The following is a 27,715-nucleotide window of genomic DNA, read 5'->3' on the forward strand; positions in this document are numbered from 1 at the left end:
TAATAATCATTTAGAAAAAAAAGGATAAAACATTTTTAAGTTAAAGCTGAAAGAGGCACATTAAGACACAGAGCTGAAAAAAGAAACATAGTGTTGGATAAAACTGGATCTCTCTGTCTCTCTTAGGCTTAGTGAATATGGAGAAACTGAGGCACAGAAACAGTATAATGAGGGTCTGAGTGAGCACTGGGCACCGCAATGCCATTTACACAGCGACTTATAGTTCACTTTCTTTATTCTGGAGAATAAGGAAAAGAAGACATGGTGGCAAAGAACTTCCCAAATCTCACAAGATGAAGCTGATTTGGCGTCCATGACATTAGAGTGAAGGGAGCCTTCCTGATGCTTAGTGCTGGACAGAGAAGCCTGGGCTGATGGAGGGAAAGACCCTCTTCCTTAGTATTGTCCTCTTTCGGAAAATTGACTTTTTTTTTTATCATCTCTGGTCACACCAGCTATGTGTGTAAGGGTGATTGAATTATAAGGCAAACTGTCAGATCCAATAAGTGTGCATCAGGAGACGGCCGAACAACGTTCCAGAAGCAGAGGACAAAGGTGTAGTTTCATCTGCAAGCGGGGCTTTCAAAGACTGCGTTGTTGAAACTTGAGAAGGTGGAAAAATTCAGTTGCAGTGCACAAGCATTAGCTAATCTAGTGGTAGATGTTACTTTCTACAGGTTCTAGCTGTCAGGCCAAGTTTATAATCCACATAAAAACAAACAAAAAAAGGCAACGAGCTTGTCTGAAGCAGAGTCGAGTATCTCCACAGAAAATACCACCGAGTCCCTATTATACCGAGGTCAGGGGAGTATAGTGTCTGTATTAAGCACTGAGATTATACTTGGCCATCTTTACTGTGGGTTGTCTCTGCTGTGTCCTTGTTTGCCTTTTGAATGTCCTGTGAAATCAGAGATGCTGCTGAATTTTGCAGTGTTTTTCACTTCTGTACACCCCCCACCCCCAAAAGCATTACCTCATTCTGCTTGGTGTAAATCTATCAGCTCTGGTATGAAGTCATTTCTGCTTGAGCTTTAGAAAAGGCGTCTTCTTTTCCAAGTGAGCTTTTGTCTGTGCCCCCTCCTCCTCCTCCTCCTTTTAATAACTGTCATTTTCTCTGTGCGTTACCTCATGTTTTGGCTGCAGCCCAGATGAATCCGGAGGGGAAAAAAGCATGCTTTCAGACCAATTCACGCACATATCATTTTTCTTTTCATTAAGAAATTACTCTTTGAAGAAAATCAATAATGTTCTATGACTGAGGGGGAAAGAGGTGAGCGTTGCCCTGGCAATTCTAATCTCTCAAATTAGACTGCCTTCAGCCAGATGGTGCTGATGGAGAATTTGTCCTTTCTTGTTCCCGCAGCTTGGGCACATGGTGACCCCAGGAAAATGGCCTACCCTACAGACAGCCAGGGACAATTATGTGGCCAGAAGGGAACACCAAATGAGTGAGTATGGCCACCTATGCTTTGCATGGTCTTTCTGTCTAAGCCGGAACCTACACATATCAGCCTAGTCTCATGGGACTTCGTAGAAAGGCTGAGAGTCAGGAGGTTTCTTCTGTCTCTTCTTACAGACAGCTGTAAGTGATTTGGAGATACTATGCTCTGCATCTCCACTCTGATCATGGAAAATAAAATCAAAAGTAAGGATGGAACAGCGGCTATATTTTGATGCCCTTTGGATGGAACAGCGGCCATGTTTAGATGCTGTTTGTGTTGGGCTCTTGTGTGACCATATTGAACAGTGGTTGAACTGCCTATACCATGCTTCTGTTGGGCTGTTTTTGCTATAATGTTTACTGACAATCATTCTGATTTTTGTAGCATTCCTAGGTCTTCAATGATCTTTGGGAGCAACTTGACAACTGCGGTCAGCACGCAGACAATGGGTAAAAACATGCCCAATGTCAATCATATCAGAGATGTCTGTTTCTGAAAGCAAGCTTTCTATTTATTTACTTAAAATCAAACAGACAGACAAAAACTACGGCTCACAGTTTTAGAAAACTTTTATCCCTTTCTTATGGTTCATTTCTTCTTTTGTCTTCCCTAATGAGTAGAGTTGCTGCTAGATATTCTGGCTTTTTGCAACCAGTTGAGTTTCTGGCTTTGAACAATTATGGAACACCAAAAGTTCAGTCAACAAGAGGGTTGCAGTAGAAACACAGTCCAGAATGCTCAGTCCTGTCTCTGTAGTGCCACCCGTAACCGAGAATGTATTATGGCAACAGGTATATTGATTTAAAGACAGGCATTCAGTAAAGGGCTGAAGAATCCATGGCAGAATAACTTCGAAGAAACTAGGAAAACCGGAGGTTTGGAGGAGGGAACAGGAAACCCTTAACCATATCAAGGCAGATTTGGAGAAAGTTTCCCCTACAAAAAGCCTCTGTGTAACAGACACCTGAACTAAATTTGAATCCTGGCTCTAAATGTATTTTAACCTTAGAAAACAAAACAAATAAATCACACACACACACACACACACACACACACACACACACACACAACCACCACCACCACTACCACCACCACCATAGAAATCTCTAAATAATCAGGTTTGAAACAGGCAGTTTTTAACAGGGTTTGTATAACAAGTGTTCCAGGCCTCATCCCCTGACCCATTTACCTCGGACAAAGAGGTGGCACCCCAAACTGCAGTATATAAAGACTATCCAGAAATGATTCTTGCCTAACAGACTATTTACTCAAATACAAGGTCTGGTAAAAATTAGTTTGAAATGGAACAGATTTTAGCAACATGTGAGCCGCAGTTTCGGTCCCTCCATGTACTGAAATCTAACAGACCTCTTGGGGAAAGTAGCCATGATTGCAATAACCAGCTCTGTTCATATTGCTTTTTAGTTGTATCGGGGTTACAATCCTGAGAATATCATTTGCTTGTATTTCTATAGTTCTTCTTGTAATTTCCTTTTATATATTTAAATTTCCAACTTAGCTGGAACTTATTTTCTATATAAGTTGGTTAAAGCAGGAGTCAAACATTTTTTTTCCAACTGCAAAAAAAAAAAAACCCAATTATTTCAAAACATTTTGTTGGATAATAGAATTTTTATATTTTCAATTTCCTACAAAATTATTGCATAATTAACATATACTTTTTTCCTGAACTTTAAGCCTATATTAACACATTTAAGCCTTCCAAACCTGTTTAAAAGTACACTATTTGTGTGTGTGTCTGTGTGTAAACATGTATATATAGATACCCTCGAGGCCCAAAGAAGTCATTGGATCTTATACTGCCTGGTTTCTATACCAACTTACCACAAGCTAGAGTCATCAGAGGGGAGTAAGCCTCAATTGAGAAAATGGCTCAGTAATATCTAGTGGTAGGCAAGCCTGTAGGGCGTTTCCTTAATTAGTAATTGGCATGGGAGGGCCCAGACCACTGTGGAGGATGCTGATAATTCTGGGTTCTACAGAAAGCCAACTGAGTGGGCCATGAGGATGAAGCATTTTTGAATGCATTTTAAAAACTACTTGAGCTGTGTTAGCTTTCCATCACTCCAAGGAAACACAGAAATGAGTAAAAAGAGCCAAGCTTTGTTTGGCCATGGTTTCAAAAGTTTAAGTTTATGATTTTTGTATTCCTGTTGCTTGGTGATTGCATAGTGCACCAGGGCAGAAGCCTGCAGCAGACGAGGCATGATCATCTCTCAGGAAAGCCGAAACAAAGAAACAGAAACCAGCCGCAGTCCCCATCACTCCGTCAGAGGCTCAACCTCAGTGAACGAACTTTTTCCCAGTAGGACCTACTTCTGATCGGTTCAAACATTTACCAATACTGTCACCTACTGGGACCTAGCCTTTGAGGGTGGCCTGTGGAAGAACTTTCAGGGAGACTTGTACTGTCTACTGTCACGTCCAAAACAGTAACAAGGAAACTAAACAAGCACTTGTAGCCGGTACTAGGCAGTAGTCAGAATGCAATGCAAACAGTCTCCTTGCCTGTCAAAAAGAGATTGATTAAACGGGCTATGATTTGATTATATAAGGAAATACCATTAATCTTTCACGGTACTGTGTACAGGTGGGATTTTGACGTGGAAATGTGCCTGGTAAGTATGGTTCAGCTCAAGAAGCAAAGTTGTGCCAAGTGATGGCTTAGTGGGTGAAGGCGCTTGCTGCCACACCTGGCCCTCCTGAGTTCATTCCTGGAACCCACACAGTGGAAAGAGAGAGCTGACTCCTGCAAATTGTCCTCAGCCTTCCATGGAAGGGGCCAGGGAGATGTCTTAATTAGTGCCTGTTGAGTAAACATGTAGACCTGAGCCCAGTCCATCCAATCCATGTTTTAAAAATTGAATATGGTGATCCATGCTTGTGAGCCCAGTGCTGAGGGTCAGCGGGAGTCAGATCACTAAATCACAGGGGCTCACCAGACACCCAACCTACTTGGTGAACTCCAGGCCAGTTAGGGACCCTGTCTTTAAATAAAAAGTGGTCGATGCCTGAGAAATTACATCTGTGGTTACACACACACACACACACACACACACACACACACACACACGGACGCACGGACGCACGCACGCACGCACGCACGCACGCACGCACGCAGGCATATCAGATGTAATGAAATAGACTTACATGTAGTTTTTAACTAGAACCTAAAAATGTGTTCAATGAAGGAAGACAGTAAATAATAATGTGTATATTTCTGTGCCAGAACGCAGTAGGTGCGTCTCAAGATGAGCAAACCCAAGCCAGGGCCACACTCCCGTCAGTGTAACCACAAGAGTGATTGTATTTGTCCTCGAAAGCCTTGCCTCTGTGCTTTGGTTCTCCATTGTAGAAGAGATTCCTCATAACTGGACGCAGAGCCTGTGTTTTGACAGGAGGTTGACATACCTGGGATAGTGAAGAATCCTGAATTTTATGCTCTATCTACTCCAACCGGAAAGGACTGTGGGAGAAAGACTGACAGTTTCCTGAAATTTCAAACCAGATGAAACCCAGGCTTCAGAGGGAAAGACTTTGTAGCTATGTGTAACTTTCTCTGCACTGGGGAAGTTGCTCACTATGTTTGGCTTCGATGCCAAAGCAGGAATTTGGTTGATTGTGGTGCCACCTTCTGGTTACTACAAGAACTTCAGCTTACAAGGTTTGCTGGAAGGGTTTTCAACACAGAAAGACTGTGAAGGAAAACAACCTTCAGATCACCATAGAACTGATCACAAAATGACAACTACCCTACTAATCTGTTCAAATATGTGACCAATCCCAACCTCCTATTCTGTTTAATTTTTAAATTTTTTATAAATTTAGACATAGAGCCTGTGTCTCTAGAGGACATTGTTGTACCTGAGATGGTACACCAAATTTTGCGCCAAATTTTAAAATTTAAAATAACTACATGTACTTGAAAGCAAATTACATGATAATGATGTACCTATAACAAAAGGAATGGCCACCCAGCTTGACTCTTTGCCCATAATTGATTCCATAGAGATATTCTTTCCTGGCTCTAGTTTAGTTCTGGCAAACCTAAAAGGGGGGACTTTGACCCTTTGACTTTGGCCCCTTGACCAAGCAGAGAGGGGCCACCCAGAACCCCCTCTGACTGGCGATCTGAATTCTTGCTTAGGCTGCGAGGCTAAGCACTGCAAGGGAATATAAATAAAAGTTAAAAATATCTCTCTGGGTTCCCTGAGGGACAAGCCTGACTGCATAGGGGTTGATGTCAAAAGTATCCCCTCTCCAGGAAAAAGACATCGGGATGGGTATGGCCCCCATGCCTCACTGGACAACAACAGGGGGACTGGAACCATTACAAGGTCCCCTTCAATTACTGGAGGTCAGGCCTCTATCCCCGCCTTCGTAAGATTATAATCTCCACAGCCCTTCTATACTTAGAGAAGGGAGGAGATGTCAGGGGCATCCCTGCTTACACACTGAAGGCCTAAAACCAGCCATAGGCCTAAAATCAGCAGTAGGCCTGTCATACATGTATACTAACACCAAGTCTTGGGTCTCTGTGGAAAAACATTGAAACAGATGGCTATAAGCTATTGCAAACAGGCAGCTTTTGTGGAAATTTACCAGCCTGAGTAGTCATAGACCTTGTAAATAGGTAGCCTTGGTGGATAGTACCAACTTAGATAAGGACAAGTGAATCATAGGCAGAGTCATAGTGACCTGTCCCCTGAACCTTCACCCAGCCAATACCCTGTTCTGAAAGATATCTGTATTCCCCCTGAACACCCTCGCTCCAGTGTCATCCCCTTCCCCACATCCTGCCTTTCTGTGTTTATAGCCCCTGTGTGAATGAATTACCATTTGAAAAAAAAATAAATTATTTTTAAAAATGCAAAATAAGTATCTTTTGGTGGTGTTCCTATTCTATTGGTTGATACTTTGTTAACTTTAGGTGGTCTCCGTTGATAACCTCCCCTGGAAAACCAACATTGTTCCTCTTTGTATCTGAGCTTAGGCCTCTTTCTGGCCCCTCTCAGTAGCATGTTTATCCATGGCGACCCTTACATCTTGTCCTAACTTGACAGTGTCTGCAATCCTCTTTGTGCAAGAGAGTATTGTCCCCCCACCCCCGCCGCCATCTTCCCTCTGGTTTTCCTTTTCTGTTCCACTTTGCAGTTTTCATATTTGCTCTCTCCTTTACGCAGCCCACATCGTCACTGTGCACACTCAGTGTTGTAACTTCAGCAGAGCCTGCACGTTCTGTTGTGTTTGATGCCAGAAGTTGGAAGCACTGAATGACTTTGCTTTTACTCTAACTACACAGTCTTTATTCACTGCCAGGCCATTGTCCTTTTGTTTCTACCAAGCTCCGATATAAAATCATAACTGCACTTTAATAATGGTATAAGATCAGCCTACATTTTAGTTTGTCACAACATAGAGCAAAACACACACACACACACAGACACACATATACAGACAAGTGTGCACACACACACACACACCCATATACACACAGATACACTCACAGACACAGACATACAGAAACATACACATACAGATGCACACACACATACACAGAGACATACACACTTCACACAGAATTCTAATGCAGTTTTTATTTGGTTATGGATTTTATCTTAAGTACTGTAGTGGTTAATGTTGAGTGTCAGCTTGACACAATTTAGAATCACAATGGAAATCATCCCCTGACACTTCCTTTGTGAGGAAGGAGATGTTAAATTAGGTCCATTTCAAGTAGAATGACCTGAGGTGGCACTAGCCCTGAGCTCTGGTCCTGGAGTGCATCAAAAGGAGAAAGCACTCAGAACCCCAGCATTCACAGCTCCCCATTTCCTGAACACAGATGCAACGTGACCAGTAGTCTCAAGATCTTGCTCTGACTCCCCATCATAACATGCATCTATGAGCCTAAAATAACCCTCTTCCTTCCTTCAGTTGCTTTGTTAAATGGTAACTAACACAGATAGCCACTGCCAGGACTACCACACACGTTCAGAGTCAACTACTTCTCCCTCCCAGGAGTCTGCTTTCTCTAATGACCTACCTCAGGGTATAGCTATGCTTTACCTTACTGCATGGTCATCTTTACCTCAGTGCGTGGCCGTGCCTCGGTCTGCTCAGGAACACTGTGGTTAATTGTAGGCTTCTCACAAGCTTTGATCATTGTTCAAAAGTTGCCAAATTTAACAAGTAATGCACAGAATGCCCAGTGAAATTTTAATTTCAACTAAACAGCAACCAATCTTTTAGAATACACTCTCTGTTCATGGTTTCTCTGTGCCGAGAAGGCTCCTTTCTTTGTTAACTGCTTGTGTTGGTGGAAGACGTCCTTGGCTACCTTCCTGATATCAGAGATCACAGGAAGAAAGCATGTGGAGCTCTGGAAATGCCTTTTCCTCTCATATGATTTTCCCTTCTTTATATTTGATTTATGGCCCAACTATATAGAGTAGTGGCTTGAAAGGTAATTTTCCCCAGGAACCTGAGGACATTACATTCTGTGTTCAGAATGTCTAAGGCCAATCTGGTGACACGCTGTGCCTTTTCTTTGGGAAAGTGTTTGAAATAGCATACTTCTGAGACTTGGAAACCTCACAATTCAGCACAAGTCTTTTTTTTTTCTTCAAAAAATTAAGTTTTAAAATCACCATATAAAGGAGCAGGTTTTTATTGTTGCAGTTTTCAAAGAGAATTTGTTTGTGGTGATCTTCCTCAGGCCTCTTCTCCCCACTCCCCTGATACGGTGTGCTCTTCTGTTTCCACGCCCGGAGACTCCAGTCCACCTACACATCTTGCTGTCTTCTACCTAAACAAGTCTTTCCCCTCCATGGTCACCTTTCTACTTACATAGGCTACAGTCACACACATGCATGTGCTCATACAAACACAGTTAGGACCTGAGGATATAAAATTCTTTAAGGAAGGATCACTTCACTTAATACAATACTGTCTAAATCTACCCATTTCCCTACAAGTTTCATAAACTCATTTTTTTTATAGTCATTCCATTCAAGATAGATCCCCCCCCCTCAGGTCTTCGTGAATCTTCGTAGGTATGTGTATGTGTGTGTTTTCCTGGGTATGTGCATGTGTAATGTAATACTCACAGGTACACGTGCTGTGGAGGCCAGGCATTGATACTGGGTTTCATTTTTATTGAGCTCCACCTTATTTTTCTGAATCTTGAAGGAGACCCTTCAGCCACCCCTTTACTAGAACAGCCTAATCCCCAACTACACTCTAAACATCTGTCCTTACGCCCACAGATGAAGTGAGGTCCTTACCCCTCACCAAGGAAACTTCTCTTTGCAGCAGGTGGAAACCATCACAGGAAAACCACAACCAATCAAAATGCACGGTTGTGGAACCCCAGTCCCAACGGATACATCTAGGAAACATACCCGCACCAATATTCAGAAAAACATCAAGGAAGTGGGAAAGGCCAGAAAGATCGTAAGAGCCAGCAGATAAGGGTTTTGCTGTGAGACTGTGTCTGCAGGGATGCCAGAAGCTACACCAATAAAACCTCACCAACACGACTGCCTAAACATGAGCTGAACGAGGATGATACCAGTCGACGAGCCAAGGACACGGGGAAGCCTCAACCCTGAACAAAGAACCACAGGCAACGAAGGATGCTGAGAATGGGAGAAATTGTTCTCCTCAGGGAAGAGCACCCGAATTGATGATCCCATACCAAATGGTCAGCCGCAAGTGCTACACATGAGTAGCATTGTACACACCAGACAGGTTATATTTTAAAACATATGTACATGCATGTACCTATGTGCATATAACGGCACTTCATGACAAAAGAAGACATGAATTTGAAAGAAAGCAAGGAGGAGTATGTCAGGGATGGAGGAAAGAAAGTGCAGAGGGAACAATGTGACAGTATTATAATCTCAAAAATAAAAGAAAATTGATGAATTGAGTCTGACTGTGCTGACTGTTCATGTATGTGTAGGTGTGCACACTTGTGTGTGCCCTCAGAGGCCAGAGTAGGATTTACGACATCCTCCTCTGTCACACTCTGCCTTGTGCATTTGAGATAGAATCTCTTCCTGAACCTGAGGCTAACGTTTTTCCACTAGGCTGGCAGCCAGCAAGCCTCTGCCATTCAGAGCCCCAGAAATCTTCATATCTCTAACTCACATAGCACCAGGGTTACAAGTGACTGTGAGACCGTGGTGACGTTTAGATGCCTACCCAAGATGGACACCGATGATGAGTGAACTGTATCCTCACTGTGACAGTAGCAGCACCTCATCAGTAAAATGACTGTCACATAAACATGAGGAAAATTTGAATCCCTAGCACCTTTGTAATTTGGGTACTGTGAGTATCTGTAGCCCCTGCACTCACAGGACAGAGAGGGGCAGATCCCTGGAATGCATTAGTCAGCCATTCTGACAGTCGATAGTCTAAATCACCAAATGGATGAGGTCCCTGTTCAATGAAAGATCTTGTCTCAAAAAATAGAGGAGTCTCCAGGAACTAAACCACCAACCACACAGAGTACACAAGGAGGACCCATGGCTCCACTTGGATATGTAGCAGAGGATTGTCATATCTGGCATCAATGGGAGGAGTGGCCTTTGGTCCTGTGGAGGCTCCATGACCCAGCGTAGGGGGACACTAGGACACTGAGACTAGGGTGGATTGGGGGTGCAGGAGCACATTCATAGAGGCAGGGGGAGAGGGAAGGGGAGAGGGGGCTTGTGGAGGGGAAAGTGGGAAGGGGACAACATTTGAAATGTGAATGAATAAAATAGTCAATAAAAAATAGAGGAAGTCGAGAGATGGCTTACAGGGCCATCAGTGAGCATTACCTAGAGCCATATAATAATAGAGACATTGCTTATGAGAGACAGCGTGTTCTTAGTTGTTTGAAGTAAGATGACAGATGTTTAGAGCGTACTTAGGAATTAGGCTGGTTTAGTAAGGTGGTGATTGAAGGTTCTTTCTCCAAGATTCATATAAATAAGGTAGAGGACAAAGAAGAAACCCAGTGTCAACGTCTGGCCTTCGAATGCATGTGCACATGTGTGCATACACACCTGCATAACACAGTCACATATCCATGCAAACACCACTTCCCTTACAGGAGAACAGAGGTTCCTTACTTAGTTGTTTCAAGTGGAACGCCAGCTTTGGTTTGTTCCCCTCCACAACCTGCAGTTCTGTCCCGTGTCAACTCCGTGGTTTCCAGAGGTCAGGAAGAGCCAGGCCCATTTATTCAACTCCAGTCCTTCTGCACCAGGCAGCTCCCCATGGCCTTCTGGTCCATGAACTCCTTAAATTCTTTCTTCTCTACCTCCTCAAACAGGCACGGAGGCAGGTCTTCCACAGGTGATGTCGTCAACTGCAAAACGACGTGTCAGTCTGTCCTTCCTGGGGCACCTCCGGGTTCTGTAAGAGGTTCTCACAGAAAGACAACCCACCTCTCCTCAGTGGAACTTTTCTTAACTTTCCTGTATCTTGCCAACAGTTCTCTCTCTAGTCTGCTTCCTCATACCGTCTCTGCTTAGATGCTTAGGGGCAGGACATGGTAGGAGAGAAGGAAAAGACTAGTGAAAACTTCCACAGAGAGCTTCCTACATTCCTAGGTCTGATCTTACATAGAAAGTTATTTCTAAGTGTCCCTTGTACATTTATGCTACGTTTGTAGTCACAATAATTTTTTAATGGTTATTTTATTTATTTACATTTCAAATGTTGTCTCCCTTCCCAATTTCCCCTCTGCAAATCCTCCACCCCATTCCCCCTCCCCTTTGCCTCTGTGATGGTGCTCCCTCACCTACTCACCCACTCCCGCCTCACCACTCTAGGATCCCCCTATGCTGGGGCATCAGGTCTCCACAGGACCATTGGCCTCCCCTCCCTTTGATGCCAGAGAAAACCTGTTATATATGTATCTGGAGCCATGGGTCCCTCCATATTATACTCTTTGGTTGATGGTTTAGTCTCTGGGAACTTTGGGTGGTCCAGGTAGTGGGTATTGTTCTTCCTATGGGTTTGCAATCCTCTTCAGCTCCTTCAGTTCTTCCCCTAGCTCTTCCATTGGGGTTCCTGGGATCAGTCCAATGGTTGGCTGTATCGGCATCTGTATTAGTCAGGCTCTAGTAGAGCCTATCAGGAGACAGCTATAGCAGGCTCCTGTCAGCAAGCACTTCTTGGCATCAGCAATAGTGTCAGGGTGTCTGCAGATGGGATGGATCCCTAGGTTGAGCAGACTCTGGTTGACCTGTCCTTTAGTCTCTGCTCCATTTTTTGTCCCTGTATTTCCTTTAAACAGGAACAATTCTGGGTTAAAAATTTTGTTAACTAGGGGATTGGACAAGTTCTTGGGGAAAATTATTCTTGAGTTGTTAAAGCTGTGGCTTTTGGTGGTTTTGTTATTTTGTTTTTTATCTTGTTTTGTTTTGTTTTTTTTTTTTGAGGCAGAGTCTCATGCAGGCTGGCTGCAGTACTGTGATGTGGCTGACAGCAACTATGAATTTCTGATCTAGCTGATCTCCTCCCAAGTACTTACATTAATGCCATGCTTGGATTTTATGGGGTGCTGCAGCTCACACCCAGGGCTTCATGCACGCTAGGCAAACACTCTTCCAACTGAGCTATATCCCCAGCCCTGGTGCTGTGATTCCTAAGATACAGAGACCATTGATCTCTGAATCCACTGAGGAGCTTAGAGAAAGGATGCTAACTCTCCATTCATGCATTCATGCACACGGAGCCTTGGGAGTTAATACAGAGAGGAGGCAGGATCTAAAATCAATGTCCACATATTCCCTTTGTTCCATGAAGTTGAACAGCTGCCTGTGCCCAGCATCATCTTGGGTTCTTTCCATACCGCTGCAAAGTACCCGAGGCTGGCGTTGTCTTCATCTCCCTAATGAAATAGTTGAAATATAAAGAGAATATCCAATGACAGGGTAATATCACATTGGAAGCTCATGACTGCCACTTATTATAATTTGCAATAGAAAGTATAACTACTGTTTATTTTTACACCACCACCATAAACCATGCTTATGTTAAAGAAATCCTTAAATGCGAAAATTAAACGAAGAAATATAGTCCCCAAATTTAGATATAATGATTTCTTTTTGCATGTAATTTAATACTTATTTCTATAAGTATTTCTATAATAATACATAGTAAAATTTATTTTTAAAAATACATAATCTTTTAAGTAAGCTCCTCTCTAAAATAAATATATTATTAACTTTTCCTTCCATTATACATCTGTGTCAACATCATTTCCAAGACAGTGTGATTGTTCACCTTGTGTTATACGGTCTCTTGCTGGTGGACAATTTACTTCAACTTTTAATAGTCACAAAACAAAGCTTTGATTGTTAGGCGATGTCAAGGCAGTCTGAAGATACGCTGCACCCACATACAGAGAATGGAGTTGATTTTTAAAGGCAACGCATTCAAAGTTTCTGTGGTTTAGTGTGCATTCCTACCATCACTGAAGAGATTGATTTATGCTTTCTTTTTTAAAATAGGAACAAGACCGTTTTGTTTTACTTTAACATCTTCAGATGTACCAGTGCTTCCATGATGCTTCGGCTGCAGTGTTCCACCACACAGGTAAGCTGGCTGCCTCCGTGCTGGTGTTAGCTGTCTCTAAGATGCTGGGTAAGAGGATTCAGAAATTCCATGTCGAGTCAGTGTACGGTAAGAAGATGTAAGCACGATGTCATTCATGTCCACTCACATTCAGTCAAAGCTGAGGCGGAGATAAATTATGTCACAGTGACTAGGGAACTTCAGTGATGGTAACCATTTGCTCTGACAAGAAATCACAGTCCGGAAATCCTTGTTGGCTGTTCCAGCCATTTCTGCATCTTTGGGTGAATTTACTGAGCAGTGTGATTGTTTGGAAGAGCCAGTTGCTCTTTCATGGTTCTTGGGTTTCTGCTCTTTGATTTCTGCATCTGTTGGAATAATCTCCACACTCATACACATCAAACACATGTACATACATACACACACACACACACACACACACACACAGACACATACACAATCTCACTAAAAAGAAATGTTGTGTTGTCTCTCTCCCTGGATTAAGGGACAAATACCTTGATGGTAAAGGTTCTTAGTGGTTTGTCTTCCACTTTTCACTTTATTTCCAATCCCCCAGCGTAGGTGATTAGTTACTGTCTATGGAATGAATGAGCTAGTAAATCAATAAATGACCGTCTTCCTACTCTTTCCACTATACCATACATACATATACCATACACATACCACACATACCAAAGTTCCTGTAATAAGACAAAAAGTCACATGTTTGTTAGTTTCATAAATGCCTTCCTAGATTAGCTAGGATATATGCATATGTAGACAATGTATATATAACAAGTGTAGTATTTTAATCTTCAGTACAACCCACTCTCCCAGTACACAGTTCTTCTTTACAATAGTGTTGAATCACCTGAGTTGATACTGTACCAATGGAGAATGATGGTGAAAGTGTCCTGTGAAGCCCATAAGGATCACAGCTCAGCAGGGTATGTTGCAGCTGCAGCTGTGCATTCAGCATCGATCAGCCCTACTGATCAGAGCTATCTATATTCCATACATAATATTTGTGTCAATTGGCAGCATGGTCATAAGCCCTTGAATAACGGGCTAGCATCAATTTGGAGACTCAGCTTCAGTGTGACCTTCTTGGATAATTATACCATGATTGCTTCTAATCAGCATCCCATTTGGAGTGAACAACTTGTTCTGATAGAGGAAAAGAAGAAAGAACAGTTGCTATGGTTTTGTTGTTGTTTTAAGCTCATTTGTGTTTTGATTGAAGTTTGTTATGATTCTCTTTGACGAACTACATTTTCCCATTTAATTGCTTTCTTCTTCATGTCGCAAATGCACCAGTGTGTGTGTGTGTGTGTGTGTGTATGTGTGTGTATGTGTGTGTGGTATACAGTGCGAATGTACTTGTAAGTGTAGAATTGTTGGGGTCTCAGAAGCAGCACCTCCCATTATGTGAATCTCAGAGAATGTTGGCTCTTTGAGTTTTCACTTTAATAACTACATCAAAGTGTATCCATCTTCTTCTGTCTTCTGCCACGTTATGAGCAAAGAGTCAAAGCTAGCATGTTGCTGAGGAATCTCCTAACATGTTCATGATTCCAATCAGAGTGAATGTTCCCATTCACACTGATAATAACTTTGACCTTCTTACAAAACATGTGGATGCGTTGGATGTTGTTGGTGTCTTTATATGTAGCTCTTAAGCTTTGAGACCTCCCATGCTTCTGCTAGAAATGTGTGTGTGTGTGTGTGTGTGTGTGGTATGAGAGAGAGACAGAGAGACAGAGAGACCTAGAGGGGCAGAGAGTGGACATGTATGTGAGTATATAATGGAGAATCTTAAGGAGGTGGCTTGCTTTATGCTGTCAAACTTCGAGAAGGCATTACACTCCTGCAGTTATCACATAACATCACTGTGAGACTCGAGGCGAGCATTTAGTTCTCCTACTGTGGTGTGGTCAACAGCAAGTGCCATGGTAGACAGTAGAAACGTGACAGAGGTGAGGAAGCGGCTCACTTAGCAACCATGCTTTTGCTGAACTGCCAGTAAGAATAGTTACCAGCACTTTGACCAGCTATTCATCTCTGCATTATTTATAACTTCCTGTAAACAGAAGCTTCTCTCAGCAATGCTGAGACAAGTACTAATCTGTGTATATAAAAATGATAAACATAAACATTTAGAAAGCAGTTTTACAACACATCCATTCAGAAAAACAACGGTAGTAGCTCCCCCTACCCCACTCCAGGCCTGTATATTCAATGCCCATGGACTTTTGAACAGGTTTATTGTATCAGGTTTACATTCCCTCCTGTAGAGCAGGCTTCAAATCCAATCAGAAAGCATCTGGTTACCAACATAACAGCCAGGCTGCTAATGCACCAGTAGACACATTTTGATGGCCAGTTGATGCTGTAGCTCACAGGGTTCACAGATAAGTAAGACATTCCAGCAACATGAAAGCCATAAATGGTGCTAAGGATAAGTTACTGTTGACCCATCAGCCCTAAGCAGGGCAACTATATCACCTACTCCAAGAGTCAGGAGATGTGGCAGAAGAATACACAGAAAGAGTTTAAGAGAAAGAGGATGAAGAACATTGCTCTGAAATAGCAGTCTTCTGGGGAAAACATGGTATTTGTATCCATGAGTTCATAGCATCCATGTGCAAAAGGGGGCCTATCGACTTTCCATCACAATGGAGGAGAGGTTCATGAAGCTTCACTCCTCCCTGAAGTGCTATTAGCCATTGATGGTTGGGTGCATGGTAAGGAGTCATCTTTGTCAGCAATGTTGTCACCGGTAAGTTGCTGATGATTATTATAAGGAAGGAAGGAAGGAAGGAAGGAAGGAAGGAAGGAAGAACAAGACAGCTCAACAGGGGTGGGAAGAAGATGAGAAAGAGAAGTAATAGTGTATGAAATCCATGATAGCATTATGAAATTGTCAAAGTATTAAAACATTGAAAAGGAATGATTATTAAAGGCGTGGCAGGAGATGATGAACAGGCTGGGTCAGTGATTCCCATGGGAGCTGAGCTGAGGAGGAGCTGCACAGAAGTTCATGCAGCTCTCTCAGTTGATACAGCTCTCTCAGTTTGATGGAGATTTTATTACTTTTTAAAATCATAAGCAACAGACTATCCCTCCCCTGTCTCTATCGTTGTTTAATGGAATTACACATTGGATTGCTATCACTTTGTTGTGGCCCTGTGGATGACCACAGTACCCTAGTTTGTCACTGATGTGCCCTAAGTCTATTACTGTAAAATAATTACACAGGTGACCTGGCTTGTCACTTATGCGTCCCAAGTCCATTTCTTCAAAGTAATTGCATAGGTAACCTCTCTTGTCCACGTCTACATAGTGTTGATAAGAGACTTCATGGTGATTAACTGTGGCAGATATCTAGATTTGGCTTATTTCTCATGGTGACAAACTATAATTATGTTTTCAGAATTATGGGAGACTCACAGACATGCTGGTGAATATTTCCCATGTGCATTAACAACTGACAGAATATTTCAAAGTCATTTTCTTCATGCAGAAAACAAAGCAAGATTCTAACCTAGAATGTACATAGATCCAGCCATATACTAATTCAGGCAATTATAAGAAAACATCTCATTAAAAAATCATGACAGAGGACCTGGGTTCACTTCTTAAACACCCATGTCACGTGACTCACAACCCTCTATAACTTCAGCCTCAGGGAATATTCTACACTCTTTGGATACCTGCATGCACATTGCACATATTGATGTGCATCTGCATAGGTGTGTACACACATGTACACACACATACACACATACACATACATACACACACTAACAAAAATGAAAACCTTTAAAAAAGATTTTTTAAAAAATATCATTTTCCTATGTTAGAAATCCCTAAATCTGCACATAGAACTGTCTCTCACAGGTACACACTGAATGGATATAAAATTAGTGTAATCCAAGAGAGGGAAGTGGTTATACTATGTCATAGTTATGCAAAGTATTGCTATCTGGAGAATCTGAGAGACAAGCACACGGAGACTTCTGCTTCTCAGAACGACTTTTGGATCTACGTTTATCATGTTAAAAATAAATCATCTAGAAATTTTAAACTTTACCTACACTTATACCAATGTGTATATGCTGTACACATACATATATATACATATCATGGGCTAGAATCTATGTCTAAAAGAGGACATGCTGATTTGCCTTCTGAGTTTGGGTTGACTTACTTAATATCACATTTCCCTAGACAGGTTGCTATGAAGCCATGAGGAGGGATGGGAGGTGGGAAGAGGACACGTTGGACCTGAAAAAAGAAAACAGGGGTTAGAAGAAGGCAGCAGGGCGTCTGGATGGAGGCGGTAGGAAAAGGAGAAGGCATGAAAACACTTGGTTTGAAAAACGTTAAAATGATCTCTAACGCAGTATATGCTGATTTAAAAACCCAAGCATCAAATACCATCTATGTTTAATATCTTGTTTTAATGCAAGACCAAGAAAGCAAGAAGTCCAGGTTGATAGCATTCTACAGTCAACTTAATTTTACGGAATAATACTAGAAACATGATTCAAGTTGCTTAGATGGAGATCGGTGTTTTCCTCTTCACTCTGGTGAGGAGCTCAGAAGCCCACCCAACCTTGTGGACATCTTCTTGGTTTACTCCGTTCACTTTCTTCCCTATGCTTCTCTGCTCCACAGATCTGTGTCTCCAGGTGCCCAGAGAGATTCCTCACCTACTTGGATATGCAATTTCTGAACAAAAAAGACAAAAACTACTGGGAATACTATCGTCAGTTCTGCAAGGCCAAGGCCAGGCCTGTGGAGGTGTGTGTGCTAACGTTAACACAAGGGAGGAATTCAGCTGGTGTTTTGATCTTACGTGGAACAGCCCAGTTTGCTGCTGGAAAAAAAAAATGTCCAGATCTAGAAAATGAGTGTTCATGGTGTCTTTCTAGTAAAATACAAGTTTATTTGGACACTCAGAAACACTTATTGTTCATGGTGTGTCACTGTGAGGACGCACACCAAAACATGGGATATTTATGGTATATATTGTGTAGACACAGAAATATATCATTCATGATATATCACTCTGTGCACTTGTGGTATAGGAAAGACTCTTAGGTCTGCTTAGTGAGTTCCCGCCAATGCACAACACAGAGAATTTTCTATATCTGGGTGGGTTTGTTGCTGACAAGAGCTAGGTTTTTATGCCATTTAAAATCATCATTACAAAAGCATACTGCTTACTGTGTGGCTTAGCTGATTATCCACCTCACCTAAACTTCATTCCTGACACGGACCTCAACATGATAGGAAGAGAAAACTAAACCTGGCAGTTTGGGACCTCTACACGTGTGCCTTAGCATGTATGGTGTACACACACACACACACACACACACACACTCGGAGAGAGAGAGAGAGAGAGAGAGAGAGAGAGAGAGAGAGAGAGAGAGAGAGAGAGAATAAAACAGTGCAATAAAAATGTCTAAGCCCATCCTTACCTAGGTTAAACATCAAGAGATTTCTAAAGCTTTATTATATTAAATACTGTTCATTGATTGTTACATTATAGAAAATGCTGCTTTTCCAAAAAAAAAAAAAATTAAGGGTCAGAGATTCAGACTATGACTAAGAGGTCATGACTCTTCAGAGGTATGTCTTGCTTTTGTAAGATCTTGTTTTTTTTTCTTTTTTGTTTATTTTTTAATCTCTGTTGGTTCATTTAGAACATTTATAGGCATTTTTTCTTTCACAAGAATTTCTATGTGATAATCTTATAGTTACTGGTAGTGGGGAGATGATTTGGGAAAATGAGATGCGTAGTTAAGACTTGAAGCTCAAAGTTCTGATATTGAGAGTGAAGGCAGTTGCTTCCGGCTTTGAAGTGTTAATATGCCCTTCCTTTTCAGACTTTTGCAGGCTTTCTGTCCAATGATGATTGTCCCCTAGCAGTATACCCAAGCAGACCTTGTAAGTGCTAATTATTTTACCTTTGAAACACAGAATCTACAAAAATGTGATTTAATCTCCTTTTTCACAGTTGATAAAACTAAGGCTGAGAATGGGTGCTGTCCCTGTCCTGAGAGCCCAGAGTCAGTTAGAAGGACTGTCTCTGGCCATACCAGTCCTCATTCCAACTGGGACATTCCAACAGAGAGAGCCCTGTGAGATCTGGGGTTCTGCTACATAAGTACCTTGGAAAGTGATAGGATTGGTTTTAAGAAGCCACTGGTGTGATTATACGTGTCCCTACAAGCACTTGCAGAAAAATTTCCAACACAGTGTTCATTCAGAGTAAGGCAGAACAGCTAACTAACACAGGAAAGCATAGATAGTAGGGGCCAGAAGGAAATGAAAAGTTACAATATCCAAGGGCAAGAGAACACTGAAATCGTACAGTATGTTTTGAGAGGCAATATCTTAGACCTAATAAATAGAAAGTGCATATGTATAAAATATTCAGCAAAATGCAAATTGTTATAGACATTATGGTGGCAAGCATATAGAAATTAAAATGAATCCCAGAAATCATATAAGGAAAACAATCACAAAGAAATATACCAAAAATATTAAGTTGTTTGCTAGAAGAGATGGCAAAACTGGGCATTTTTTCTCTTTTTCCTGTTTTTCTACTCCTCAATTCTTCCACAAGTTCTTCTAAAACAGAAGGAAATTAATAGGCACCAATCTAAGTAGAAAGTCAAGAATGTTGAATTAGCTGCCACAAAATCCATGTGTTGAGTGTCCCCTTCATCTTCCCTGGTTCATTATAGACCCTGAAGCAGAGGTGCTGGCCCATGTGAGAAGCGACAGTCACCAGGAAGTCCTAACGCTAACTGTGTGGTCAAGAACAGCACTGAAACTTTTTATGGCAAAGGGGGAAACAACTGTCCTTGCAATTCTATGTTGGTTAAATCACATTTTAAAATATCCATGGGGGTTGTAAGATGAACAACTAACCCATAATCCCCCATAGTCAACGAAGGAATGAAAGAGACATTAAGGTCAACCATACAATCAGCTTTTCATCCTAACAGAGGATCAGATATATCAGTGAGTGGCACAACATACAACTAATAACACGTAGTCCTTAAACTGTTTACAAAAGGAAACAAAGTAAGATTAGTGAGAGGGAGAAGAAAAAGGAATTCTATTTCCTGTATCATTTTGATACCAAAAAAGGGAAAGATATCGAAGAGAGAGAGGAAGGACAGTGGTCAGCAAGACTACACAGTTCATTGCGGGCGCCCAGTCAGAGCATCACTTTGTAATTTTCCTTCATATTTTCTGTCCTTTCCAACTTTACTCTGAACATATTAGTGAATGAGTGCTAACAGATTTGAAGTGACTGCCAAACACTATGTGAAGGTCGGCCAGGGGCTCTTCCAGGTGGAAACTTACACTTATGAAATATATAGGATCAAAAAGACCAGAAAAATGGGAAAGAGGAAGTATCCTGAGCCCTACTGTGTGCCAAGAACCCCACTGGGGAATTAGTAGGGTTAGCTCATCTGGGGAGAGGGGAAGGCAAGGATCTGGTGACTTAGAGTGAGCAGAGAGGGGTTGTGGAGGCTGCCATCTTGGATCTGTCCCAGAGAGGAAGAAAGGAGCAGGAGAAACACAGGGGCATTATAAAAGAAATCGTCTATGTCATCGGGCTTTGAGATGGATGGGCAAGACAAGGAAACCTGGAAAGGGCGTCATAAGATGTTCATTCCCTGCATCCAATGCTTCAACATTTTAGGTTCAAGCCCCACATGTAAATTAGTGATTCTACTTACAAGAAAAAAACATGAAAATTATCTATCCACTTCTGAACTCTTTTATCTCTTCACCTTGAAATTCAGACTCTAATATTTCAAAATACATTCGCTACCCAGCACTACAACAAGCAGTTAAAAGAAACATATTTATAGAGGCCAGGATTCCATTTAATGAAAATGATCAGACCATAGATGACTGAGTGATGATTTAACTTTTCTCAGACACCACACCAGTCTCACATCAGTCTAAAATAGTATGCCTCCCCCACCCCGCTCCGTTGACAGTTTCTGTCTTTCAACAACATGTAGATAGTATCTCTGGCAAGGAGGTAAGTTATTAAGAATTCATCAATAGAAGTCCAGCTTTCATAGGAGCTTGAAGTTTGAGCTGGATCTTGCTTCTCCAGGGATCCTTTACAAGTCTCTAGTTTCCACAGTTTCACTGAGGAATGCTGAAAACTGTTTTTTAAGACAGACTCTCATATATCTTGGGCTGACCTTGTGTCCATGAATTTCTGACCTTCCTGCCTCCACTTCTCAAGTGCTGGGATCACAGGTGTGTGCTACCACATCATTCAGTGTTCAGAACCGAACCCAGGGCCTCACATGGGCACTCTCCCTACTAAGCTGCACCCCCAGCCCTACCTAAGACCTGTTAAAGCGACAGCCCTAAACTCCTCTCTTCATACCAGCAGCCATAAATTTTCCATTTAAGTGTGTTCAGCATATGTGGCGTGAGCCAATGTCGCTTAGCCTACGCATCTTACCTGTGCATTTGACAGATCTTCATGTGTAAGAGAATGAGCAAGTTGGGATGTGGCTTCTGGTAGTTGGTATGTGTTTCCATCTCACAACCATCAGAAAATCCTGGAGGTGTCGATAAAGGATAAAGGACAGTTAGACGTCTCTCCTGAGCGCATTTCACACCCAGCAAGATCACAGTTCTTAGAGGGAGAGACTAGTAAACCAAAGTGTTGACTGTGGTTCTTGGTCTCTTTCTCAGTTCTGCAGAGATGTGTACCTGACCTTTCAGCCATCAATGGGACCTTGGCTTTAGGAAGTAGGACGCAGTTTGAAGATGGAAGTGGGCAGACCAGGAATATCGTAGAACTCAGGGAGGCTGCGAAGTATGTTTGCCTTTCTGTTTCCAGTTTTGACGCATCCTGTTATTACACAAAATGTTAAAGTACCACTCGGGCCTCCAGGGAACTGCTTACATGCTATGATGAACATATCAGTCACCCCTGAGGCATCCTGAAGTGACAGTTAGTAGATTGCTGTGGCTAGTAAGAGGGTCACTGCGGCAGACACTAAGACCATGCCTTCGATAGAAGCATGCAGAGTCTCTTTTATTATAAGAATGTTTTTTCCCCAATATTAACGGAAAATAATAATTAATCGAAAATAAAATTTTCCTTTGTTGGACTCAGTGGCATTAGTGATATGATCGATGCCAGGACGTTTGGTCTGAAGGTGCTTGAAGACTATTCGACCTCATGGAAATGGATTCTCATGTGAGTGAGATGCTCGGTATTTCTTCTCTAGCTCCTTCCTGGGGACCTTTGTAGACTCTTTAAATCACTTGTTCTTATTAAAAGCTGAAAAGTGCACTCAGCCCTCAGGATCATTTTCTTTTTCACATTTGGTGTAAGGACAGGGCAAAGATATTTGAAAACATGCCCGTAAGACTGTAAGGTTCAAGTTTATATATTAATTTACTAGTAGAATGGATACATGTACCAAGTACCTGCCACAGAGTCTGGGGTAATTGTTCTGATCTTCGTATGTCACAGAGGATGGGCATAGTTTGACTTCCCTGTTTTTTTTTTCCTCCCATGTCTCTCCCTTGACCCCAAAGGATCGTTTGTAATATTTACTGTGTCCTTCACACGTGGTGTCATTACCATTAAGGTCTGTTCTAGTTCTGAGAAACCTAAAACACATATGAAGGTGGAGATTTACATTTCCAGACATAAGGTTAGTTAGTATTTGGGAAAGTTGAAGAATGGGGTTGTTAGGCTCTTGTCTGCAAGCGTAACAGAGTATCATTAATAATGCCAGGGATTGGTGCTTGCCCATGAGATGGGTCTCAAGATGGGCCTGTCATTGGTCAGCCATTCTCTCAGACTCTGCTCCATCTTTGTCCCTGCACATCTTTGTAGGCAGGATAAATTTGGGGTCATAGGTTTTGTGGGTAGGTTAGTGTCCTTATCACTCCACTGGGGGTCCTGCCTGTTATTGGAATTGGCTACTTCAAGTTCTATATTCCCACTAGAAGGAGTCTCAGCTAGAGTCACCCCCATAGACTCCCTGGAGTCTCTCCTGTCCCAGGTCTCTGGCATGTCCTAGAGATGCCCCTATCCCCACACCCTTCTGCCACTGATTTCTGGTCCCTATCCCATACCCTTCCTTTGCCTCATCCCCTCTCCCACCTTTCCTCCCTTTATCCACCTCTGATGTCTGTTTTATTTCCTCTTCTGAGTGAGATTCAAGCATCTTCCTTTGAGTCTTTCTTATTATTTGGCTTCTTTGGGTCTGTGGATTGTAGTGTGCTTATCTTGTATTTTTGGCTAATATCAATTTATCAGTGAGTCCATACCACACATGTCCTTTTGAGTCTGGGCTACCTCACTCAGGATAATATTTTCTAGTCACATCCATTTGTCAGCAAAAATTAATGAAGCCCTTGTTTTTCCATTGGGGTAAGTGAACCACATCTTCTTTATCCATTCTTCAGCAGAAGGACACCTGGGTTGTTTTCAGTTTCTGGCTATTACGAATAAAGCTGCTATGAAAATAGTTGAGCAAGTGTCCTTGTGGTGTGGTGGAATGTCTTTTAGGTATACGCCTAGGAATGGTATAGCTGACTATTCTCTGAGAAGCTCCACCCAGCAGCTGACTGAAACAGGTGCAGAAACCCACAGCCAAACATTAGATGGCACTCAAGGAGTCTTGTGGACGAGTTGGGGGGTGGGAGTGTGAAAGGATTGAGGAAACTGAAGGGGGATAGGGACTCCACAAGAAGACCAACAGAGTCAACTAAACTGGACCCTTGGGGGCTCCCAGAGGCTGAACCACCAACCAAAGAGCAAGAATGGGCTGGATATAGCCCCCTTCCCCCCCCACATAGCAGATATGCATCTTGGTCTTCATGAGGGTCCTCCAACAACTGCAGCAGCGATTGTCCCTGACTCTGTTGCTTGCCAGCAGATCCCGTTCCCCTAACTGAGCCACCTTGTCTGGCCTCAGTGGGAGAGGATGTGCCTAGTCCTGGAGTGACTTGACGTGCCATGGTGGGGTGATACGAAGGTGGGCGTCATCCTCAGAGGAAAAAAGGAGAGGAGATAAGAGAAGGGGTTTTGGTAGGGGGAAACTGGGAGGAGAGGGAGGGCTGCAATCATGATGTAAAGTGAATATATAAATGAATGAATGGATTTTTGTAAAAACTTGGAGTTGCTTTCCTGACAAAGGCAGATGTTGTTTAATGTGTCTCAGCCTGTTCTCTCTGCCTTTGTGCCATTGTCCAGAAGTGAGAAGCTTCTGTGTTTCCCTGGTGACCAAAGAAAATGCTAATGCTTGGTTGGTGTCTCCAAGGTTCTTTATACCCACATCAGTGCAGCTTCTGAAGCACACTCTCATCTCTTTCTTGAAGAGCCCTACATATCACCTGTATTTTAAAGACAGGTTCTTAGCAGGTAGAGAGATTGCACAGTGGTTAGAGCTCTTGTTGCTCCTGCAGAAAGTTCACTTTGGGCACCTAACAATTGCCTATATTCACAGCTTCAAGGATCTGGTGCTCCTTTTAGGTCTCTGTGGGTACCTGCACAAAAATAGATACACAGAGACACTCAGAATACATACATATACACATACACACGAACATACACACAGACAGACACATGCACAGGCAGATACACAGACACACATACATATATACAGACACACAGAAGACATAGACAGACAGAAGACACACACATAATGACACACACACACATGTACACACAGATATGCACACAGAGATGCAGACACACAGAAGACATACAGAGACAGACACATACATGCATATGCACACAGACACAGTCACATAGACAGAAATACATACACAAAGAGAGACACACAGACACACACAGAAACAGACACAGACATACACAGAGACACAGAGACACACAAATAAAAAAGTCTTTTTCTGTAATCTAGGCTGACTTGGATGTCACTGTGTGGCCATGGAGGATAGCCTGGAACTTCATCCCCCAGTTTCAGCCTTCCAAGTACTGGCATTACAGACATGCGACATTTAATTGTATAGTGTAAATGTACCACACACCTGACACCCCCTTGACTGTGAAATCCCATGTCTGTGTTGTGTGACTTTTCCTATTTTCCTGAACCCTCTTGCAGTCCAGGGTCATGACCCTTGGCCCTTTTAATTTTGTTACATGTTGAGCTCTAGCCTGGGGCTTTGTACACGCCAGTCGGCATCCTTCCACAGAGTTATGTTCCAACTCTTGAACCTCATCCTTTAAAACCAGTTTAGTGATGCTGATGAAACTTCTACTATTTCCCAAATTTTCCTCATATCTATTGAATATATGTGCACACCTCTATATGCACATAGCTACTTATCTTCTATATAACATCTTTCATTCTGTATTTTATTTACCTGGTTCTTTCCTCTGATAAACTGACAGTTGTTTCTTTTTCTTTTTTGTTTTTTAAAACTGTGTCTCCTATAGCCAAAGTTGGCCTTGCACTCCTCATCTTCCCACACATGCTGGGATTAGTGGCATGGGCTACCATACCCAGCTAAACTATCCACTCGTTAGGATGGCAGCAGTGACTAACTCATCTCTATCTTCCTAGTTCAGTTTTATCTTTATCTTCCTAACTTTTGCCTCCTAGCATAGTTCTTAAAACATAGTAGACACGCAGAAATGTGAGTTCAGAGACAGTTATAGAATTAAGAGTGTAACAAGCTAGATACCTTTTCTTTAACCACAGCGAATTTAGTGAATTTAGCACTATATTATGAGTGAAACACTAAAGAATAATTTTCATAAGTGAAGAGCTAGTTCTGTTTGTGAGGTCTTACGAATTCGGTGTTCTGCCTGCAACAACTCCGTAGTCAAAGTTGCAAAGTACACCTGGCAGTAGTTAAACCAACTTTCTCACTGTTGCAAACAAATGCCACTAGGTAATTTCTTTAATTCTTGTTTTTTCCCCACTCTTGCTTGGACACACCTCACCCAACACACATTAAACCTGTGTCCACTCCATATCACTCACCCTAAACACTTCCCTTTATTTCTAGCCTTTCTGCTCCCAAATCTTTCATAAATATCATTTTAAGTATTCCCTTTGGATGATACAGTAGAGTAATCCTTCAGCCATATTTAAATGTTAATCATTAAAGCATCTACAGTTTCAAGAGGGAAAGGCTTTTGAAGTTAAAAGCATGCATGCTCCTTCTTTTTGATACCAAACTGTCAGCTGTCAGGTGACAGATATTGATATTGATCTTAGAAGATGACTTTTGAGGCTGCCCTCCATAAAGACACCAGGCTCTGTCTCATGCTGATTGGAGTCTTGTAGATTTCACCAAGGATGAGAGTAGGTGGTAGTAGAGTTGGTCACATTTCAGGTATTAATGACTTCTCTTTGAGGTGATTGTGGCAGAAGACTCCATTCTGTCCTTAACCTGGGAGGGCATGGATCCAATTCTCTGGTATCTCAGTCAGGCTCCTGGAGGAAAGTAAACAGAAAATATTCATGCTTCCTATGCTGGAGAAAGCCACATAGCCAGGAGACTAATCTTGCCTGGAGGCCCTGTACCCAGATCCCTTGGGACACCAAATAGACATTGGATGGTGTCAGGCATCTCATACTGCTCAAGAGAATTTACACATAGCAATCACTACAAAGTCACGAGTCCAGCAAGTGGGTGGCCGGTCACGACTCTGGTTTTCCACTTCAAGCCTGTTGTGTTACTTCCAAACAACCAGCCCTGGGATGTCTCCCTTACTCACCAGAATATCACAGTTTCACCACGGACTTATTTTATAATTTACCACTAAATGGAAGGGTGTAAAGGAAGAAGGGCAACCTGGGAAATGTGATGGCAGAGAAATCTGTAAGCTGGGTACGGCTCACTTCCTTGAGTAGGCAGCAATACTCTGGTTTCTGAAGACACACGGGATGTCTCGAGTAGAAAGTCCTTACAGGGACTCTACTCTTTCATGTGAAATCCTTAATGAAAACCATTGTTTGTACTTCTTAGAATCGTATGTGTACAGCCAGTAAAGTAGAATATTCTAGAGTGATTTCAAACAGAAACAGCTCCCATCCTGATGTTCATGTTGTGTTGCACATAGCTCACCTGACTCTGTTTGTTGTGGGTTTTATCTCTAGCGGCCTGACTCTTGCCATGGCACTGAGCTGGACGTTTTTGATACTCCTGAGGTTCACAGCTGGATTCCTCTTCTGGTTCTTCATATTTGGTGTGCTTGGAATTATAGGATATGGTAGGTAACATGCCTCTTAAAGTTGTCAAATATCAGAATAAATTTCCCTTGTCATTAGCAATTACTGGAAAGCATTTACTTGCCTTAGGCTCAATTAGTTTGGATCATTAACTTTACAAAATGTATCTAATTTTGCATACATTTCCCTCATAACTCCTTTTTGTCATTATCTTGAGAAAAATACCCTAAGAACAATCTATTCCTTTCCCTAGCAGCCTTTGGTCTCAGGCCTTATGGAATTGGGAGGAGACAGAAAAGGCCCTTTTAGATGAATGAAAACATTTCAAACAGTGAGCCCCCCCCCCCGGGGGGGGGGGGGGGGAGGGCGGGGGGTTGCGCAGATGCGAGGGGGGGTTTGTTGTTTTTTTTTTTTGTGTGTCAAAAAATTATTTATTTTTAGAAA

At 42.2% G+C, this 27,715-nt stretch overlaps 1 protein-coding gene across 2 annotated transcripts in view; it reads left to right on the plus strand.

Moving 5' to 3' along the window:
- Slc44a5 (solute carrier family 44 member 5) overlaps positions 1-27,715 on the plus strand; it is a 288,577-nt gene that overhangs the window by 235,840 nt on the left and 25,022 nt on the right. For both annotated transcript variants that reach the window (XM_028754317.1, XM_028754318.1), the window contains 7 exons: positions 1,364-1,448; positions 12,983-13,067; positions 17,727-17,852; positions 18,941-19,001; positions 21,798-21,921; positions 22,225-22,308; positions 27,200-27,312. In XM_028754317.1, the coding sequence (XP_028610150.1) occupies positions 1,364-1,448; positions 12,983-13,067; positions 17,727-17,852; positions 18,941-19,001; positions 21,798-21,921; positions 22,225-22,308; positions 27,200-27,312 (678 nt within the window). The remainder of the gene's footprint in view (positions 1-1,363; positions 1,449-12,982; positions 13,068-17,726; positions 17,853-18,940; positions 19,002-21,797; positions 21,922-22,224; positions 22,309-27,199; positions 27,313-27,715) is intronic.

This window comes from Grammomys surdaster, unplaced genomic scaffold (genome assembly GCF_004785775.1).
Source record: "Grammomys surdaster isolate TR1022 unplaced genomic scaffold, NIH_TR_1.0 125996, whole genome shotgun sequence".
Classification (NCBI taxonomy): Eukaryota; Metazoa; Chordata; class Mammalia; order Rodentia; family Muridae; genus Grammomys; species Grammomys surdaster.